Raw genomic sequence first — 21,956 nt, 5'->3', positions numbered from 1 at the left:
TACGAGTGAAACTATTTTTTTATATTTAAACTCTTTTAAATAGAATTGCACCCCAGCTTATAAGTAAATACAAATATATGTAGGTACCTACATACTAACATTTTATTGAATGTTTCGATGAATTCTGAAATCGTATGTTGTAAATCAACTTGTTCTTTGAGAGGAAATGTTCTAGATCCAATCACCACTTCTACTGCCGTTGGGTAATCTTCCAATGAATGATTGGATTGCCCATTCCATTGGGTGTAATTCTTAGGATACCCTGTAAAGCAGTGTTGCAATTTTAGGTTAGGTACTAGAGTACTTTAACGCCGATGTAATGTAGCGTAAGGGTATTCACAAGTTGAAACCAGAGACATAAAATTTTAATATATGAAGGAATAAAGTAGCTCAGACTATAGGAATGTACCAAAGGTTTTTAGCGTGTTTTTCTGTGTTTGTTTTAAAGCCTCAATTTAGGTATAGGTATAGGTAGTTTAGTGCTAATCAAGTACGATAGTTGATTAAACAACAATACATTGTCAATATTAAGCTAATAGCAAAATGAATAGGTGTTATTATGTGTAGGTACATATGTGCAACTGTTTTCTTCCGATGTAGTCAATGAGGTAATTTTAATTTAACTGATAAATGGATAAAGTTTGTCTCCGTAATCTCCACACTTTTCACCACAAACACAGTTACCAGTTGAACAGTATTCACGTTGTTATTTCTCCCCCGATAACCATAATATACTTAGGTAGTAATTACTAATAAACTAATAAAAGCATTGTAGGTACATTGGTTTGTTACACGTTCGTAAATCACTTTATTTCCAGTCCCTGGTAAAACACAACCCGAATAAACTCGTTCTTGAGCATGAGCTGCCAAATATGTATCCCATGTTCTGTAAATAAAATTTGAGATAGAAATTCAACTGGGTACCTACACATAAAATATTTCATACTTTTCATTTAAATTTATGTGAAAAATTACGCACTAAAAATTGAACAAGTTTTTTAAAATACACTACTTTATAGAAAATAAAAGCGCAAGAACTAGAGCTGAATTATAAACAATAATTACCTACATGATATGGCAATCAGAATAATTGTAGCAAGAGATACCCCAAATGACAAAAAATTTATTGAACCAAAAAAAGTTGAATCTAAAGAGTATGCAAAAATATATCACCGGCTAAAATTTCAAGTGTTTTTAAGTATATACATAAATTTTCCGATTTTCTGGATAATTTTTGAAAAAGAAATCCGGTTCAACATTTTGAAAAAAATCAAAATTCCACCCAATAGACTAAGAAAGCTGAAATTTTGTAACAACCCGGTTTCCGTTTCGAGTAGTTCTGGAGCCTTTAGCCGTTTTTTGAAATTGGACATTTCCACAAAATATCAAGGGTTCATACAAAATTCAGCTTTCTAGCCCAGGAGGGAAAAAAATAATAGAAAACTAGTAGTCAAGCTATACTCAATAGTATGTAGTTTTCTACTAGTTGTGCGTAGTTTTCCAGAACACCATTCTTTGCTGAGTAGGTAGAGGTACCTAGTTGTTATTACAATATTTTCATTGTACCTAACTTTCAATCAACTGCAGGGTAGATAGAGATTGTACTGTGGTTTGGATACTCATTAGCAAAATTCAACATTTTCAACTCGCCCGCGCCACAGAATATAGATTAGTAATGTTTCTTTCTTTGGCGTAGGAATTTCTCAAATTATTTTCTTTTTGTATTACGAGATCGTTGATCTGCACCGAACTCAAACCTGATGAATTACATTTGAATCCAGGACAATCATCTAATTGTAAGATCAGTGCCTATATTCTGAAATACTCGTACAATTTAATCGCTAGGTTGGTATTACTGCAGGTAAGCAAGTAAGCCCATTATAGTAAAATTATTCGAGAAAAAAATATGAAATAAAAATTATTCGAAACAAAAAATGAAAGAATTAAGTACCGAAACAATAATGCACTACCTATTCAACTCTAGTGTTTCCACAATGTTAATCGAAATACGATAAATACTTTTGAAAAAATATTCGAGTGTTTTTGGTGTGGGGGAGGAAGGGATTAGTGTTACCTACCTACTTGTGTGATAACTTTATAAAATAGATAGGTTTAAATAAAATTCAAGCAGGTACATAATTAATACGTATCCATACTGAGAAAAACATCGTCCAAGAGATCTGGTGAACAGTACCTATTTACACAAAAAAGTAACCTAGATAATCATAAATTTAAATTTAAAATGATTTTATGAACGTGCTGACTTGAAATACCTGGGCGTTCGTACAATGCAATTAGGTATATTGCAACGTAAGAAATAAATTCCAGCTCGGTAATTATTTTCCTACTGTAAGTAATAAGTAAGTAAGCAAGCAAGCACATTCATTTTTTATTTTCACCAGATGAACACCGTGGTGGGTTTTGGTATAACGGACATTATCAAAAGTTTTGCACGCCTGTTTATATTTTTAAAGGTAATTTTCAAAATTGACATAAATAATTAATAGGGAGCAAAATTCTCGACGATACAGTCAAACAAAACAAAATGTAGCAGGTAAAGTGCAAAATGTGAAAAAATGCTAACCAACTTACAGGGTCTTTTAAAAATTTAATATATTTGTCTTTCAAAGGATATACGACGATAATAATTCCGGGTTATAAATTAACGCATAATTTTGTACAATGTGAGGCGAAAGATACAACAAAACAATAAGCCACATTTTCACTTTGATTTGTATCATTAGGTACAAAACAAAAAAGTAGAAAGAATTAACAGTCGAAAGTAATTATTATATTTTTTCGCACATGATAAGTTTTAACGTTCTTTCCGCCATTTATTTCTCATCATTTGGCGTGACGCGTTGATGTAACAACACCATAATAAATAAATTTTATCCGCGAGCATACTCGTATATAGCTACCTGTTCTGTTTCTTATTCGAACATATCACCATATCATCGTTCATAAATCTTTCACGACATTTGGTACGTGTTTTGTAGCGTAATTTCTTTTCTTTGTTTGTAGTAATTTTATTTTTTTACTTTCATACCACGAAAATGGCGGATTCGGTTATCTATCTCTGGGAAAATAAGCTTGCAGTTATTCGGGGTTTTTGATACGTGTTTATGAGTAGTTTTTTTCGCATGGTAATCTTTTGCAGAAAATTTTCGCAGTGAACTTTCATCTCTTCCATAAATCAACAAGAAACGACCGAGACCACTCGCCCCTTGTCACGAATAAACAATGCGAATGAAAAGTTGACGTGGTGTTGAGTTAACGATACCTATCACATTTCTTATTCCAACTCAATCGTAGGATTGTTAGGTAAAGTAAGTACATAGCTAGTGCTAGTGCGTCGAGAGAAGGACGAGGATAGCATAAAAGAAAAAACGAAACTTCAAAATGATCTTGAACAGAAATTTCCTTCTTATGACTCAACACGTCCTTATTATCAATTAACAGTCCTCATAATTTACTATGATCAACAAATTTTGATAAATCGAACACATTCTGTCAATGGTACCTACTTCTTTCTGGAAAGCAGAAAAAAATTTACAGACAAAAAATCAAGTTTTTTCAGACCACTGCCTCGAAAGATGACTCAAGAGCAACATGAAGAATTACAATTCGTTGCTCTCTGTGGTAGGTACTTATTGCGATACTCGATTTTTTCGATAGTTTTTGAATAACATTCTCATAGCTGTCTCCAAGTAGGCGTGAACATCTATGGATATGAGTCAATGCTGCTGTGAAAAAAAAAGACTGGAACACAGTATTCGAAAAACGATACCAACAAACGTTTTACTTGTGATACTGTATTGTTTTACTTGAATGTAATAAGAAATAAAACACCACTAAGGCATCATGCTTTCTCTTATGGCAGGCAATAAACCCACCCTCAAAATGAAAAAAGGAACTGCAACGAAAATTGTTTTAAGACCAGAAAGCAATACGCTTTAAACCGATAAAGATATCGGATATCCATTTATCGTACGCAATAAGAAAAAATTACGACAAAAAATATCGTGCGAAGATTTCCACGAATTGGATAAAGCAAAGGAGACAAAAATTGTCCGAAATAATCCTTGAGAAATAACCTATTTATTGAACGTCCCAGAACGCGTCATATCCATAGAAATTAAATTCAATGCCCTCGCTCTTTTTTTCTTTTTTTTTTTTGTTTGTTTTCTTTTCGTACTTCAACAGCTAAAATAATATACACAATACACATACAGTACGTACAAAAAGCGTGGCTTTGAACGTTTTCTTTGATGAAATTCGCATTTTCAGAAAGCAAAGTGACAAACTACATGTACCATTATATTATTTAAAAATGTCATTGTAGTTGTGTATGTGATGTGTATGTCGTCTGGCTTTTATCATGACATTTTATTTTAAGTTTATTTCATATCGTCAAATTTTACATATAAATTCAAATTTGCTATAAAAATTGTCGATTTCTCTAACGGTCATTTAAGCGAGAATAATTTTCAAATTTTAAATTTTTTCTATTTGAAAATCATTCTTTTTCTTCCCTTTTTCAATCGCACGTAAATAGGATAAAACGACTCACCTGCAGCTGTAATTAGGTACCTATTCATCGCATATTTAAAGGAACCCAAACAGGTGGTTTTATACGATTCTATAGGTATCTACGAATTAGGTAGATAGGTAGCATAGAAATATAATGTATGTGTAATATACCTACCTATATTACATAACAGTTCAATATTAAAAATATCACTAAAATAAGAATTTGAATTCTTCGAGCGTAGATTGCAACAAAAATGAAAAATCTGATCTTATACCTACGTACAATTTCCATAAATTGCAACAATACGTATACGTACACTTACTTACTTACCATGCCAAGAGAACTATTAGCATGTCAAAGATTTCACGAGTGGGTAAAAACAAAGAGAAGTTTGTACATATAGATTCATTTTTGCTCATTTGACTTTGAACAGGAAATAAACCCATAAAGTCACACAGTGTTCTTGTTCTAATCTAGCTCTTAATTTTTGGTACCACGCTGGCAAAGTTGAAAATTGGAACGTACCTAGTTTCATTATTATCTACCTAACAGACTAACACCCTAGTAAAATACTAATGAAATTTTTATTCGTGACGTGAAAATTTCATCAAAGCATGTTACAAAATATCCAGTAAGTATAATAGTAGTACGAATACCGGACGTAATCAGATGAGAAATTTAATTTCAAAACGTTTGCTTTGTACTTCTTTTAATTTGTTTATTTGCCCGGGATTTTTATTTTTCACTTTTTAATGAATCCAAACTTCTTGAATGAACATTTTTCAAATTAAAATTTCTTACACGAAATTGAACGAAAAATATTCTTTTAAGTATAAAAAAGACACTATTGTTCAAAATATTTCGTTATACGACAAGTTTTTTTTAAACAATCTTTTTGTTGTTATTATTGAAAAAGGTAAAATTTTATATTATTTCTGCGTGAAATGTCGTTTTCAGAAGGAGCACTTTTTATGTTTTACAAAAGCTTACGTTGGCAAAGTTTTTGCAAGAAAAGTCATGAAGGAAGAGAAAAATGTTTTTTTCAACTGGTGAAATTGCTTTCGCCAGAAGTTCTCAAAAACGAAACCCCGTTACAAAGATTTGAGACATTTTCTTTAACGATGAACCGCAAATGTATAAGTCGCTAACCAAAAGTCCACAGGGAGTTGTTAGAACTGTTCATTTAGATCACTGTATATAGTGTGTTTTGTATTAAGGACTATAGCACGTTTCACTCCCAGTCAAACTTGTAAATTTCCGATATTTCGTCGATTTTATTAACGAAATTTCATTTGACCAATTCATTTTATCGTATCAATGGAACAGGAAAAATTTATACTTACCTGCCTGTGCTGGAAATCGGAAGTACCTACACCTACCTATCAAAGAGAAGTTATTTAAAAGAATGAGAAAATAGAATTTTTTATTTTCCATCTCGATAAATTAAATTGATGACTTGATCGAGGGTACTTTCCGCTCATCAAAGACCATTTAGTCCAGGAAAATTAGCTCAAAAAATAGAGTCATAGGGAAAAGTTTGAAAACAAGCTAAATTTTGGTAAGTTATATGTATACGTGTGTTTTTTGATGTGCTGTAAACGTATTTGGGGTGTCCGAGTGAATCCGGTGTACGCTTCACCTTTTTTTGTTGACCCTAAGCCCCCCCCATTGGTTTTTTGCGTAAAACTCCAAAAACATAATTATGTACATTTTTACGCAAAAATTATTTTCATAGATACCTATTGTTCTGCTCTAAATTCCTCGTCGAACGAGGGGTTGGCAAAGTTTCCAGTGCCAAGGGGGAGGTGGAGCTGTATGTGGTCACTCAAAGAAGAGAAAGAGATGTTTGGAAAATTTTCCAAAGTACATAAATAGAACTAATGTTTTTTTTGGTTGAATTTTTTTTTGAACTGTGTTTTCGTTAATGTTTTTTAAAACCCACGCCCCGCGCGCGCCCGTCACTTTACATTTTCTGGAATTTATTCAACTACTTTTGGAGCACTGGTGAAGAGGTTTAGAGGGGTCGGATAAAAACAACGAGTCAATTCGTAATCAGCACCTTGGGATTTGTAACAATCGATAAATGTAAAATTTTGATCTTCTTCCCCCCCCCCTCCCCAAAAAATAATTGCAAAGGGTTTGAAAAATGTCTCACCTATACTGAGAGAACTGTTTAGTAGAAATTACTGTAAAATTTAGTAATGTGGCCCTCTAGTCACCCTTTTTGTAAAATTTACTACATTTTATAGTATGTACATGCTACTAAAAAATATAGTAGAAAAAGTAATTTTTACTAGGTATATATCTTAGTATCTAGTACTTACTATGAAACGTAGTAAATACTACAAAAAAATGACCAGAGGTCTCCTTTACTACGTTTTCCAGTAATTTTTACTAAAGTGATTTTTCTCAGTGTAAAATCCTTGTTTTTTTTTGTTTGAAATTTTTCTGCAAACATTTTCCGAGACAATTTTTTCAAATCTCTACTTTTTTCAACTTTTTTTTTTTCATTACATAAATACATAATATGAGAAAAAGTGTCAATTTTTTTGTATTCGAACTGGGCATTGTGTTTTTCTTGGCTTATTGAAGGAACATTTCCCTAGCAAGAGAGGTATTTCAAGTGCCAGAAAAATTTCGGGGACGACCAGCGTTCCGCGGATAGTCAAAAATGAGAATTTTTTACGAAAGGAAATGGTAGGTCGGCTATAGGAAAGAATTTGTTTAAAATTTTTATTCCAATATCTGCTCGTATTTTTGAAATTCGGGTTTCAGATCACAATGAAATCTGCAAATTCTCAAGTACCTATTTTTTTTATGTTCAAAAATTATGTATGGAATATGGTATATATGTACGTAATCGAAACTTGGGAAGAGAATTTGAAGGAATATTGTCCTAGACAGATAGTAAGTAGGTGGTTAAAATATCGCCATGGTATCGGTACAATACCTATAGGTAGGTACCTACTTATGTTATATTGATACCGATTCATTCCTTAAATTCCTATAATTTTTCAATTTAAAATCGATTAACAGAATCAAAACGAGAAAACGATGATTAAACTCGCGTCGTCTTATACTTCTATACCTTCGACTAATGTAACAATACCTATACGGTGGTAGCCCAACATTCGTATTAGAAAATTCGTATAAGTTGACGAGAGACGTCAGTTTCAGAAATCTAAAATCAAAACTGACTAACAAAACTGTTTCATGGGCTTTACACTAATTATACACGCTTCAGTTTGGTAGCCACATTTCAAAATTAACTTTGAAATTATGTTAGTTCATTCTATAGTATTCTTGTGACAGAAATAACGAATACTTTCCACGTTCGAATACCAAAGGCACAAGCGATTAAGTATAAGTACCTACCTACCTACTTATGTACAACCTATATGCCTGTATGCATGATAAAACTAATAGATATACGATATACCCACGCTAAAATCAATGGATATACTTACCTACTCATTCCTATATCAGTTGGTACCTATGTTCATCAAATGTCTGTATATCAACGATTTTTCAACTCAGCGTGGCATATTACCTTGCAACCATTTATATAACCTTGAATTGTGAGTCAACACATCAAATTTGAAATTACAAATCCAGCATCGTGAACTTTTCCGATCAACCTCATAATAATAGTAGGTAAGTATTTCGTATCTTGAATGAAACTCTAAATTTAAAGGTACTTACGCACAGAAACTTATCCTTTAAAAAATTGATAATTAATTTTTACGTTGATATAGATAAGTACATTTTTATTTAAGATCATTTTTTTGTTTTTTTAAGAACCGAAACTTTACATGGGCATGGGAATAGCATTTTACGCACAAACCCAAGTACATGATTCCAGAAAAAATGAAAAATTGTGGCATTATTCAATTTAAGACCTACCTAAAATGCATTCAAATTAAAATATTCGGCCATAAAATGATTAGCAAGATAACAAATTTTTTCTTTGAGTGTTATCAACTGTAAAAAAATTGAAAAAAAGGTACAAGTTGATAAAGAGAGTTTCGGTATTATCATCACTTATAGGTATTATTATCAGCATTATTTTCCGTGAATGGAGCAATACGCTTTGAAAATGAAGGTAAAAAACATAGTGTTACAGTTGTTGTAAAAATTAAATATTAATAAGACATGCTTTACGAAATTTTCAAATGGGTTTACAGAAAATATAAACCACTTTGTTTAATATCTTATTTGCTTTTGGGTCTTTGTTGTTTGGCTTATTTGTTTTTAATCTGGCACTGGATGTGGCGCATTTTGAGACAAAAATCAGACGGTAAATGGCGTGAAATATACGTAACGAAAATTTCGTCGCATCCAACAGGAGAAAATGAGATTCCATATAAACAATATGGTACAAAATCAACATCAAAATCAAATCAAGAAAAAGAGCCTGATTTGAAAACTGAAATCACCTCTGAGCCACCGCAAATAAAATCGGTGAGACAAACGATACCGCAGAAAACCAGTGAAAAACCAAAAACAACAAAATTACCGTTCAAATTTAAACCCAGGTTTACTACCAAAGGTCCCTATATGCTTGGTAAAAGACCATACATAAAACCAGATCAATTAAACAGACGAGGAAACGCTCCGAAAAGTTACATAGAACGTCCTTGGTACGATGACGAGAATGTAGAAGAAAAATCCTCGGTGTCGATGGATTTGACAGAGCCTACATCAAGCACGCCCACGACGACGCATTCAAATTTACAATAGAGGCAAACAAATAATCAAGTGAGTTTCCAATGTTCTCATGAGGATGCTCATAGGGGATAAAAAATTATTGATAATGGCCCAGTTGATTTGGCGAGGAAAAATTGTTTTATGCCTACTTCAAGTAGGTAGATTTTTGTCCTAATTATAAACATCCATGTAAGGTGCTTGTGTTTAAATGTACTTACTGCCTTCACTCATTTGATTCAGTTTTGAACCATTCAAGTACAGAAATGTATGAAAGTCAAGATTTTCTGAATACCTAACTTCTGAAAGGGGAAAAACGAAAAAAAAAATTAATAAAAAGCTTAGTGCATAGAAAAAAACGCTAATCCTCCATTGTAGAAGAAAAACAACCTATTATTTTCTCTTATTTTGATAAAAAGAATTTTTTAATCAGATATTCAATCGGATAAAAGCTTTACATTCTATTTTTAAAAGATAATTCCAATGTAACGAAGAAGAAGAAAAACATTTTCTAATAAAATAAAGAATTTTAAACGCTTGTATAAATTTTCCTCATCAATTAAATAAGTAAGTTCGCAATGAAAAAAGTATGTACTATACTTATCCATAGGCTATTGAGTCTTTCATTTGAAAGTAACTAAATAAACCCACGAATGCGGCTTATGCACTTTTTGCAGGAATAAATTATCATCTCGTGATGTCGTGCAACTTATGTATTACACTGGTACCTCAACCTACTTATACAGTATGTTTGAAGATATCGAAGCAAAAACTATTACAACTCGTTTTTCAATTTAAGAACATTTTTCAATAAGAAAAAGAAAATTGTTCCATTTCAAAACACAAAGCTTCTGAACAGTTTCGAAACACAGCGTATTTCCCTCGAGGGTAGAGTAAGTATAGGTAAAATAGGCAGAGCATGTCAAACTGAATAACTGTATACGTAGTATGTACCGTGTTTTGCGTACTTGATGTTTTAGGAATTAAAGTGTTCAAAGAACGACAGTTGTTTATGTTATTGCTATAAAGTCATTAGGTAGCTGGTAGGTATATTAAAGTTGCAATGAGGTGCACACACAGATTGGCACCAAGCTTATAAGCTTACGATTTAATGACTGTAGGTAACTATAGTGTAGCTAATTATTCAAAATAGGTAGGTAGGTACCTATAATATCGCCAAATTCATTCGATATGATAGTTTTTTAATCAAGAAAGATTTGAAATTTCATCACTTTTTAACTCAAGTTATCATTGTTTTTTCAGCATTTTTATGTTTGGAAAATTTAATATCTTATACACACTCGAGCATAAATAAATTTTTTGAAGAAATTTCCATAAAATACGAATTGAATGTTGAATATTTAATATCTAGGTACCTATATAGCTAATCACTTATGTACCTACACCTATTTTCCCACTAAATATTTCATATTAATAAATAGGTACATATTTTTTAGTTACACATTTGTCATGCTAATCACATAAGAATTACCTACATACATAAAAATTGTGTGAAATAAGAATTATAAATCAAAATGTTCTGTTATCAACAATTTAATTTATTAACGAAAGAATAATATAGGTACAAATACAAAACAGCAGATAATTTTAATTTCATATGAACAAAAGGCAAACAATAAAACCAAGTACCTAGGTATAGTTTGAAAGTAAAAAATATTTTTGTGCAAAATTTGGCCGGCATTATTTCTTTGAAAAATAAAATTATCTTGAAGACCATTCAAGTTTGAGCAAGGAACAAAATAAAAATCGCATTTCAACAATGATAGTGAATCGATGAAACGCAAAATTTGTCTTAGCATGTTTAGATAAATATTATTACTTATAGTTTATTGTGCATTTTATATGAAGGCTCAAGGCTCTTTATTTTGTGTGAAGATCGGCAAAATATCTTCAATTGGAAATTAACACTAAAAATCACAGAAAATTAGGTAAATATGCAAATGAAGTAAGTAATTACGTACCTATGGTTCGGTAATGATAGATTTTAAGAATATGTACCTACAATAAATGAGATTTTTAAAAGAAAAAATTTACACAGGTAAACACGACGATTAAATACAATCCCTTTGTCGACATCTTTTTGAAATACGAAAATAAACAATTACACGCATGTAAATTATCATTAGAGTGGTAAGTATAACTTGAAAAATGGGTATAATTATTTTCATTAAGAACATATTATTTATTTTTATTAAAGCGTATAATTATACTTGACCTAAAAACTGATAACATCGCATCTAAAGCAAATTTTTCACCCTTTACCTTTCACATCCCGCAAAAGAAAAATAAACTTACGAAAAATGATTAAGAATTATAAAGCTCGAAACGATCTTGTACAAGACGAAAATACAGCATAATTTATTCTTTCACTGTGATTGGAGTGAAAACTGGATTCGCTTGTTGGGTAACACGAATAAATGTAGCTCTTTTCGGTAATTCTTTCAATTTAGCAGCTCCAGTGTACGTACATGCCGAACGTAATCCTCCTAGGAGATCTAATACAGTTTCGGTAACATCTCCCCGGTAAGGAACCTCTACAGTTTTTCCCTCACTTGCTCTATTAAAAAAATAATAATATGTAAAATTGTTGACTAAATTTCTTCAAAATCAATTTTTTCAGATTACTATAATAGGTAGGTATCTTACCGATATCCAGCTACACTGCCGACGTGCTTCATCATTGCAGTATCCGAGCTCATCCCATAGAATAATTTAACTTTGCTACCATCAGACTTCACTTTTAGCTCTCCCCCACTCTGATCATGTCCGGCGAATAATCCACCAATCATCACAAAATCAGCTCCAGCACCAAACGCTTTTGCGACATCTCCGGCACAAGTGCACCCTCCGTCCTGAAAATATATGTAAGTAGGTACCTATATTATAGGCTCGAGAATTATTTTTCCACTTATTGTCCCCCATTATCATGCTCATTGCCAGCAAAAATTTATCAATTAAAAAAAATTATGAAATGCTATTGGAGAGATATGATTTTTTTTCCATACTGAAATACAGAAATAGAACCTATTAAAAACCAGAAGTGATTTGAGTACCTAGAGTAAAATGTTTTTTCAGATACCTAATGGTTTTCCTTGAATATAATTGGCCTTTTTAATACACGGTACATACATGATTTTTTCCTATAATGCCAGCTAAGATCATCAAGACTTTTCTTAAAGCGAGTAAAAATATCCATAAAAAGACAAACATGACTCACAGAAACAATATGACCTTGCAAACCATGCGCTGCATCCGCACACTCCATAACACAACTCAATTGAGGGTATCCGACCCCAGTTTTAATTCTCGTTGTACAAACGGACCCGGGACCGATGCCAACTTTGACCACATCAGCTCCGGATAAAATCAGTTCTTCAACCATTTCTCCAGTAACCACATTACCTGCCTGTACGAACATAAATTTAATTAGCACCACAGCCAATCGTCTGTATTTTATCAGGCTTAAAAGATATAGGTACCTACCTAATACTACATATATTATGTCGAATGTGATAGACTCATATTTTAGTAGGTAAGTATAAGCATAGGTATAGATTTATGTGGATTTTCAATTCAAATAAGTAGGTAGGTTATATGTAGTAGGTAGAGCAACGTATGTACTTTGTTCATAAACAAGTACCACTATACTGACTGAAGAGTGGTCCAAGTACCAAAATAAAATGTTAAATAAGCTTGATAAGATTCATTCATTCCTAGGTAACTACTGTAGTCTACATTGATCATACATGAATGAATTTCTTATCGTTGATCGCATGGTAGGTACTTAATTAAACGTATTTGCAATGACATAATGCGTAAGTATTCTCAAGTTTTTATAGATAGGTATTTCAACTTGTTTTTTCCTATTTTGTTGTAATTCAATGTGATAACATGAATTATGCGAGTCAACTATTTTATCTATTATGTTGTTATAAAAAAAATCAGCTCGAGAAATCAATTGTCACTATATAGTGCGAGTGTTAATTAAGATGATGCTGTCATACTAATTATAAAATTTGAATTTTTAACGCGTTTTTAATAGCTATTTGACAGCATCAAAAATATGTAGATTCGTCGTTAGGTGGGTTTTTCTATGGCAAATTACGAAAACGACGGCAAAATACTTACGATTATCGTGTGATTGGGAAAAGTATTTCGTACTTTACGTACAAAATCTACGAAATGTTGTGTATAACCGTTAGCAACATCTAGACATATGAATGACACTTGAGGTACAGCTTTTAATATGGCTTTTAAATTTTCAAAGTCTTCATCTCCTGATCCTGAACTAACAGCAACATGTTCCAAAATATCTTGATTATTTTCAGCAAATTGTTTCCATTCCTCAGCAGTGTAATACTTATGGACAGTGGTGAAAAGTTTATGCTGAAATTCGTTAAGATACAACATTAGTACATACCTACTTATATGTACCTAGTACCTACGTATAATGTAAAATGTAAATAATAAATATGTGCACGCTAGGTAATCATTTTTTTTTTTTAAGTAAAAAAATTGTACACGCGTAGGTATTAAAATGAAATAAGGTCATATAGGTAGTGCGAAAATTTTGCGTAATTGCAAATATTAGGTATGCAGATAGATGTACCTATTTATTACCTTCCCAGTAGGTACCTATATGTACGTCACGTCGTAAGTAGCAAATAATATCCAACTAGTGTACTTTAATAACGCCAAATAAAACAACTAGATTTATCGAAATAGTTTCAATTCATAAAGCTAATGACGTCCCAAACTTTTGGTGCAATGATATTTTAGCAGTTTTAAAATAATACATGAAATTGAAATCAAGGCTAATGTGTGAAAAGTCGTAACAAAGCGTGCCAACTAAAAATATAGCGAAGTATCGTGTAACTTTACGTTGCACATCACGCAGTCAATGATGGAAATTTTTAGGTACAAGCGTAATGAAAATCTGTACCTATAGTTCTATCAATTGTTATGATTACTTTTTTTTCTAGTTTTTTTTTTTTTTTTTTTTTTTTTGTTTAGACATGCAACATTTAATTTCATAATTCAAAATATGCAGAAAACTGTACAATTTCTCTCGAGGTCAAGTATGATTTTTGAATGAAATACTCAGAATCAATTTTACGAATCACAATAATTACTCAGTCAGCTTTAAAAATTGGAGTAGATAATTAAAATAATGCTACTGTTCAACACGTATAATGGTTCATTCGAGGACCTATTGTAATTAAACGCATAGCAGCGGTGAATGTACAACACAGCATGATTTTTCCATTCTTATATCACGTATACTACCTATTGAAAAGGTTATCTTTCATGCTTTTTATCTTTCAGTACAGAATGTTTAATTACCGATAACTCATAATTCGTTGAAACATTTACAAAAGAATTATATAGTATTGTACCTAATACCTATAATGAGCTAAATAAAATTTCAGATAATGTTGCAAGTAGATACTCTTTAAGTAAGATGGGACATTATTTTTTGAAGGGTAAATTATATCAAAAATATTATTATATTCAATTATAGGTACCTAAGTACCTAGTAAATATTTTGCAGCTTCAGAAAAAAAAATGTAAAGAAAAAAGAGCAAGGAAACAAACAAATGCGCAGAAATAATTCGCCAGAAAAAATTTCATCATAAAAATTTTTCCATTATTACGATTATACTTACCTAATAATTATGTGCTTGAGTAAGTTCTTACATATGTTAGGTAGGTATTAATAAAACAGCTTACTTTTCCTAAAACTTGAGCCATTTCGAAAGTTCCTACAGTATCCATATTGGAAGCAATGACTGGAATACCTCTGTAGGTTTTTTTAGAATTTCGGAAAGTGATATTTCTTCCAAGATCGACCTAAAATAGTACAAAATATAAAAATATTCTCATCAATAATTTTGCACACCTATGTATAGTGTGTACCCTATTCAAACCTATGCAGTTATACGCTTACGCAACATAATTTTTTCTACAATATTGCACCTCGATGAACTAGATTTTCAAGGAAACTTTCTTAGGAATTATTTGCTTGAGTACCTAACTACAGAAATTCTCAAAATTAAAACTGCAAAAGTAATTGTTTTCACAAGAACAAACTTAAATGAAATCTTTCAGAATATAAACTGCTTGATTTGTAGTACGTATGTGTATGGCAATCGAGAACATTAAATAGTTAGTTATTTCGTAAAAACAATTGATTTTAGGAATACTCACATCAGCTCGACTTTTTAAAGTGCTTCGTTTTGGTCTTAAAAGCACATCTTTAAAATCTAGTTTCACTTCGTTGATGATGTTCGGCATTTTTACACGTCGATGTTGAGATTTTTCACCATGAAAACATGTAGGAACACATCAATTCAAATGTTGCAGTTTTTCGTAGCGACTCACGATGACTGGAGGACACAAGTTATGTTTTGTAAACATATCAATATATTTTTCAGCCGCCAATGTTACTTCGGTTGCATTCTTTCTTTGCAAGGTGGTCTTAGTTCCAAAAATGCTCAATAGACGGTATCATATGTGCACAATGTTCCCCTTCACCTCACGTGCAACGCAACGAAACCTACAAAAGTACAAATTGTTATCACTATTTCGTCTTCTTTTTTCTTATCACATTTTATTTTCGAAATTTTTTATTGCAAACACTAAAGTAAAGCTGAGCATACTTAAGTACATTCATGAGACAATTAATTCTTTATTTCTATGTCATTATTGTGTGAACTTATCTTTATGTAGCTATGTAATCATTTTTTGATATAAATAACTTCTATCGAATAGTGTTTCATAATAGCAAGTACTCACAGTTTCACCTTGTGTCTGAATATTCTCTGAACATAATGAGTGGAAAATTCAAATTTGCCATTGACCGTGGAGGAACTTTTACTGATGTGTATGTTAAATGCCCTAATGGTAAAGAACGAGTATTAAAATTACTGTCAGTGGATCCAAGTAACTATGAAGATGCTCCTCGTGAAGGGATCAGACGAATTCTCGAAGAAGTAACTAAACAATGTTTGTAACTTGACTACATACTTGGAAAATTTTAACTTCTTGATATTTTATTTATGTTAGGAAACTGGTACAAAGATATCACCTAATCAGTTGATCGATGGTTCTAATATCGAATGGATTCGTATGGGTACCACTGTGGCTACCAACGCTCTTCTAGAAAGAAAAGGCGAAAGGATGGCTCTTGTAATTAATGAAGGATTCAAAGATTTGCTCAACATTGGAAATCAAGCTCGGCCAAAAATTTTCGATCTAGTAAAACGAATATTCAAACTTTTGATCATAATCTCAATTGAGAATGTTATCCCATTTCATTATATTTCCTAGGAAATTAAAACTCCCGATGTATTGTACGAAGATGTTGTTGAAGTTTCTTGTCGTGTTATTCCGGTATCGAAAAGATGTCGTTTGGATCAAAAGTTTTTCAAAGGAAAAGTAAAGGGCACGACAAATGAAGAATTGCATATTTTGAAAGAATTAGACGAGTTAAATGTCACTGCTGAATTATTGAAATTGAAGCAAAAAGGAGTCAAAAGTATTGCTGTGGTACTGATGCATTCTTATACGTAAGTTTCTTTGTTTTTATTCTCAAAAAGGATCACTATTGTATTATTTGAATTTCTAGTTACACAGATGACGAATTAAGAATTGGTAAACTCGCTGAATCAATTGGCTTTGAACATGTATCTCTGTCTCATCAAGTTATGCCTATGGTGAAAATTGTACCGCGTGGGTTTACTGTTTGCGTAGATGCTTACTTGACTCCTTGTATTAAACGATATCTCGATGTACATATTGAAACTATATTGAAACACGTTAATTTTATAATAAGATTGATCCATTTATTGATAATTATGTTAGAATGTTTTCAGGGATTCGTTTCTGGATTTAAAGATAATTTGAAAAATACCAATGTTTTGTTCATGCAGAGCGATGGTGGTCTTACTCCAAAAGATGGGTAAAAAATAATACTTTTACCGTTTCTTTTTTTATTTCTGTTTGCGAAAAATTCAACAATGATAATTTTTAATCAACAGTTTCAATGGATCTAGAGCAATTCTATCAGGCCCTGCTGGAGGTGTAGTTGGTTATGCTAAAACTTCGTTTAGTGGTACACCGGTAATAGGTTTCGATATGGGAGGTACTTCAACAGATGTAAGCCGATTTGATGGCGATTATCCTCATGTATTCGAGTCAACTACGGCTGGAATAACTATTCAAGCTCCTCAGGTTCGTAATTTTTTTTCGACCATTTTTCTAGTAATATCAAAATGTTTAAATTTTGATTTAATGATGTAGTTGGATGTAAACACGGTCGCTGCTGGCGGAGGCTCGCGATTATTTTTCCGTTCCGGAATGTTCGTAGTCGGACCTGAAAGTGCTGGAGCTCATCCTGGACCAGTTTGTTATCGAAAAAATGGTTATTTGACTGTGACTGATGCCAATCTAATATTAGGAAGAATATTACCAGAATTTTTTCCACATACTTTTGGTATTACTCAAGATCAACCTTTAGATAAAGAGGCTTCCGTTCGTGCATTTGAGAATCTTTCTGCAGAAGTAAATAAAAAAAAAAATTTTTGTGAAAAGGGAGAAAATGTATTGAAAGTGATTTCGTTTTTATTTTAGATAAATAAATTTCAAAATAGTATTGGAAAGAAACCAATATCAATGGAAGAAATTGCAACAGGTTTCATTAAAGTTGCGAATGAAGCAATGTGTCGTCCAATACGTGCTCTTACTCAGGTAAGAAGATACAAAACCTATGCTTGCAGCTTGCTATAATTAATTGAAAAAAATTATGAAGCGAAGCTCAGTGTAATATTGGCGAAATGGAAAGTACCGAATTCATGAATTTTTTAATGTTTCAGGCTAAGGGTTACGATACCAGAAATCATGTATTATCTTGTTTTGGAGGAGCTGGTGGACAGCATGCTTGTGCCATTAGTCGACAATTGGGAATTCGTACCGTATACATTCATAAATATGCCGGTATATTATCAGCTTATGGAATGGCATGCGCCGATGTTGTTCAAGAATGTCAAGAACCCTGTGCCAAAAGTTATTCCAAGGGTATCTACTTTACTATTTTGATATTTGACCTCAATTTGAATAGAGTTTAAAATTATCATTGGTTTTTATCCTTAGAAAACTTTCAATTTTTGGATGAAAGATTGAGACTACTTGAAACGAAATGTTCTCAACTTTTAAAAGAACAAGGATTCGAAGATTCGAAGATTGAAATAGAACCATTTTTACATTTAAGATACGATGGTACCGATTGTGCTCTCATGTGTAAACCATCTAAGAAAGCTGGAGACTCGCCCGGTTACGGAAATTTCGAAATCACATTTTTAGAAAGGTAAAACTCGTAAAATTGTCAAATTTTCTTTATTGTTTATTTTTCAAGTGCTTCTGTTTATTCAACAGGTACAAAAAAGAATTTGGTTTCATTTTACCTGAACGAAAAATTATGGTAGATGATATTCGTATACGTGGTATTGGTAAGTCACCAATCAGTCCTCCAGACGTAAATGAAACCGAGACATATACAGCCAAACTTTCTCCTAAAAAGGTGACATATTCAGAACTTTCGTGACAAATGTTTCAATGAGTATAAGTTTATGTAAATTAATTATTAATTTGTTAGGTTGTGGATGTGTATTTTGAAAATATTGGTCATCTTCCTTCGCAAGTATATATTTTACAAGAGTTACCTTCGGAATACGTCGTAGATGGTCCGGCAATTATTATCGATCAACTTAGTACTATTTTAATTGAACCAAATTGCGTCGCTAGAATAACAAAATCGAAAGATATAGGTAATTGATATAAGCAGGTATTCGAAATTTTTTTCGAAAAGTCAACATGTTCTTAATTGATTTACAGAAATTACAATCAATGAATCTTCGGGTTTCAACGTGAGTGAAGAATTAGACGCTATCCAACTTAGTATTTTTTCTCATAGATTTATGAGCATAGCTGAACAAATGGGGAGGTAAAACAGTTTAAAATTTTTAAATATGGTGTGTTTAATTTTACGCGCTAGATTGATAATAAAATACTGATATGTTTTTTCAGAGTTCTTCAACAAACTTCCATTTCGACAAATATTAAGGAAAGATTAGATTTTTCTTGCGCATTATTCGGTCCTGATGGTGGATTAGTTTCTAATGCTCCTCATATACCTGTGCATCTGGGTGCTATGCAGGAAACCGTGCAATACCAAGTACGAACATTTTAATTCACACGAAATGATGTGTAGAGTAAACTTCAGTGTTTTAACTTCATCTTACTGATTATAATTACTTGCGCAGTTACGTAATGTCGGTAATCAATTAAAAGAAGGTGATGTTTTGTTGTCGAATCATCCAAAAGCGGGTGGTTCACATTTACCCGATTTAACAGTCATCACTCCAGTCTTTTATAAGTAAACAATTTTATTCTATACTCGTCATTAATTCGTTAGGATTCACTTAATGCATTTTCGCCCTCTTGCAGGAATGATAAGCCCATATTTTTTGTAGCCAGCCGTGGGCATCATGCTGATATCGGCGGAATTACTCCAGGTTCAATGCCTCCTCATTCTAAATCTTTATCAGAGGAAGGTGCAACATTCAAAAGTTTCTTTCTTGTGAAGGAAGGAATTTTTCAAGAAAAACGACTTATTGAGGTCTTAACAACTCCCACTGATGCTCCAGGGTCCACTGGTACTCGCAATTTAAACGATAATATATCCGATCTAAAAGCTCAAATTGCTTCCAATCAAAAGGTACTTCCTGCGAATTTTTAAAATTTTTTCATTTGGCTCTTAATTTTTAAAACTTTGTATTTTTTAGGGAATTTATTTAGTTACCGAACTGATAGATTACTATGGATTAAAAATAGTACAAGCATATATGAATCATATTCAAAAGAATGCTGAATTGGCCGTTAGAGATTTATTGCAATGTGTTGGTGAGAAATTAGTAAAAGAAACCGGAGGTAGCACTATAACTGCATGTGATTATTTGGATGATGGATCAAAAATAAATCTGAAATTATCAATAGATCAGTTACGTGGTTGTGCTGTGTTTGATTTCACGTAAGAAAAACTTGCCTATTTTGATCTCGTACTTCATCGAGATTGTAAAATAATGTGTAATGTTTCTAAGCCAAATAACGATATCAGGACCGAAGCTCTTCATTGCGTTTCTAAGTAATCATAAAGATCGTAAAACTTTAGAGTTATTTTTATCATTTTCGGTAAACGACTGAAGATTTGATATCAACAAAATATTTACTTTCATTTTTATAAGACTTACTTACTCTTTATAACATTTTCGATAGTTCATATATTTATTTGTGATGAAATTATTATTATTATTTTTTTTTCAATGATAGTGGCACCGGATACGAAGTCTGGGGGAACTGTAATGCACCCAGAGCAATCACATTATCGGCCATTATTTACTGTTTACGGTGTATGGTTGGACATGACGTTCCCTTGAATCAAGTACGTTGGGAGTATTTTGGTGAAAAATTTATTCATCATTAATACGTACTAGAAGGATTTCAGTTGTTTCTAATCTGAAAATTTTAATTTAGGGCTGTTTGAATCCCATTAATGTGATAATACCAGAAGGAAGCTTACTCGATCCATCTGATGATGCTGCTGTGGTTGGTGGTAACGTTCAAACTTCGCAGCGTATAGTGGATGTGATTTTTAAAGCCTTCAAAGCGACAGCAGCTAGCCAAGGATGTATGAATAATATAACATTTGGTCAAGAGGATTGGGGATATTACGAAACAGTCGCAGGAGGAGCCGGAGCAGTGAGTGTTGTAAACTCGAATTATAAATATTCGTTCGATTTTTAATAATTATCATTTGATTTAGGGACCTACATGGCATGGTAAAAGTGGCGTTCATGTTCATATGACAAACACTCGAATTACTGACGCGGAAATATTAGAACGACGTTATCCAATTTTTTTGAAGAAATTCAGCTTACGTCCTGATTCTGGCGGGAAAGGGAAATTCAATGGTGGCGATGGTGTTGTTCGAGAATTACTTTTTCGAGCTCCAATGGTGTTGTCAATTCTAACTGAACGACGAGTGTTTGCGCCTTATGGATTGGAAGGTAATTTAATTTTAGAATTTAAAAAATAAAATTGAAAATATAATTACATTTTACTTGTTGTTATGTTTTTTATCAGGTGGAGAACCAGGAGCTAGAGGCGAAAATCTGTTGATTAAGAAAAACGGTCGTATAATTAGACTACCATCCAAGATTGCTGCTTCTGTCGAAGCTGAGGTGAATTTTCAATTATTTTTAAACAAAATTTTTTGAATTATTTTTCAGTATTTCAGTTTTGTTATTTCACTTTTTTTTCGTCAATCATTACTTATAGGAAGTATTTCAATTGAATACTCCTGGAGGTGGAGGTTACGGTTCAGTCGTTGAAAAAAATGAATCAGATTCTTCATCGTTGGATAAAGAGTCATCTGTGATGTTCATTCAAAGAGGAAGTGTTTACAATTACAATTTAGAACAAGAATCAATTTAATCACAACTTGAGTTACCATAATTTGTTATTTTGAAATGTTATCCGATTCATTTCTAGTTTTTTATTTTTTTAATCAAAATCTATACGTACAAATGTTATTACTATTTTATTATTCTTCGATTTTAAAATAAAAGTGCAGTGAAAAATA

General features: G+C 32.2%; 2 protein-coding genes across 3 annotated transcripts; one reads left to right on the top strand and one right to left on the bottom strand.

Moving 5' to 3' along the window:
• Positions 1-10,776: 10,776 nt before the first annotated feature.
• Positions 10,777-15,664, bottom strand: LOC135841905 (GMP reductase 1-like). Its single transcript, XM_065359128.1, has 6 exons — positions 15,467-15,664; positions 14,990-15,109; positions 13,388-13,645; positions 12,477-12,665; positions 11,906-12,111; positions 10,777-11,816 (listed from the first exon to the last, which is right to left on the bottom strand). Exons 1-6 carry the CDS (start codon positions 15,551-15,553, stop codon positions 11,618-11,620), a joined length of 1,059 nt encoding a protein of 352 aa, XP_065215200.1. The 5' UTR covers positions 15,554-15,664; the 3' UTR covers positions 10,777-11,617.
• A 200-nt stretch (positions 15,665-15,864) lies between these two features.
• On the top strand, positions 15,865-21,956 carry LOC135841904 (5-oxoprolinase). 2 transcript variants are annotated; one of them, XM_065359126.1, is made up of 22 exons: positions 15,865-16,251; positions 16,325-16,516; positions 16,589-16,827; positions 16,887-17,049; positions 17,134-17,219; positions 17,299-17,491; positions 17,561-17,821; positions 17,891-18,007; positions 18,133-18,334; positions 18,410-18,623; positions 18,692-18,836; positions 18,912-19,083; positions 19,151-19,259; positions 19,343-19,490; positions 19,579-19,691; positions 19,763-20,033; positions 20,101-20,345; positions 20,645-20,756; positions 20,849-21,073; positions 21,138-21,381; positions 21,458-21,555; positions 21,653-21,956. In XM_065359126.1, exons 1-22 carry the CDS (start codon positions 16,090-16,092, stop codon positions 21,806-21,808), a joined length of 3,867 nt encoding a protein of 1,288 aa, XP_065215198.1. In that variant the 5' UTR covers positions 15,865-16,089; the 3' UTR covers positions 21,809-21,956. The 2 variants fall into 2 exon arrangements, with proteins under 2 accessions (XP_065215198.1, XP_065215199.1); XM_065359127.1 differs by lacking the exons at positions 15,865-16,251; positions 16,325-16,516; positions 16,887-17,049 and having other exon boundaries at positions 16,697-16,827.

This window comes from Planococcus citri, chromosome 3, assembly GCF_950023065.1.
Source record: "Planococcus citri chromosome 3, ihPlaCitr1.1, whole genome shotgun sequence".
NCBI classification, from domain to species: Eukaryota; Metazoa; Arthropoda; class Insecta; order Hemiptera; family Pseudococcidae; genus Planococcus; species Planococcus citri.
Note: the sequence above shows the minus strand (reverse complement) of the source record. Positions and strands in the feature narration are given on the sequence as shown.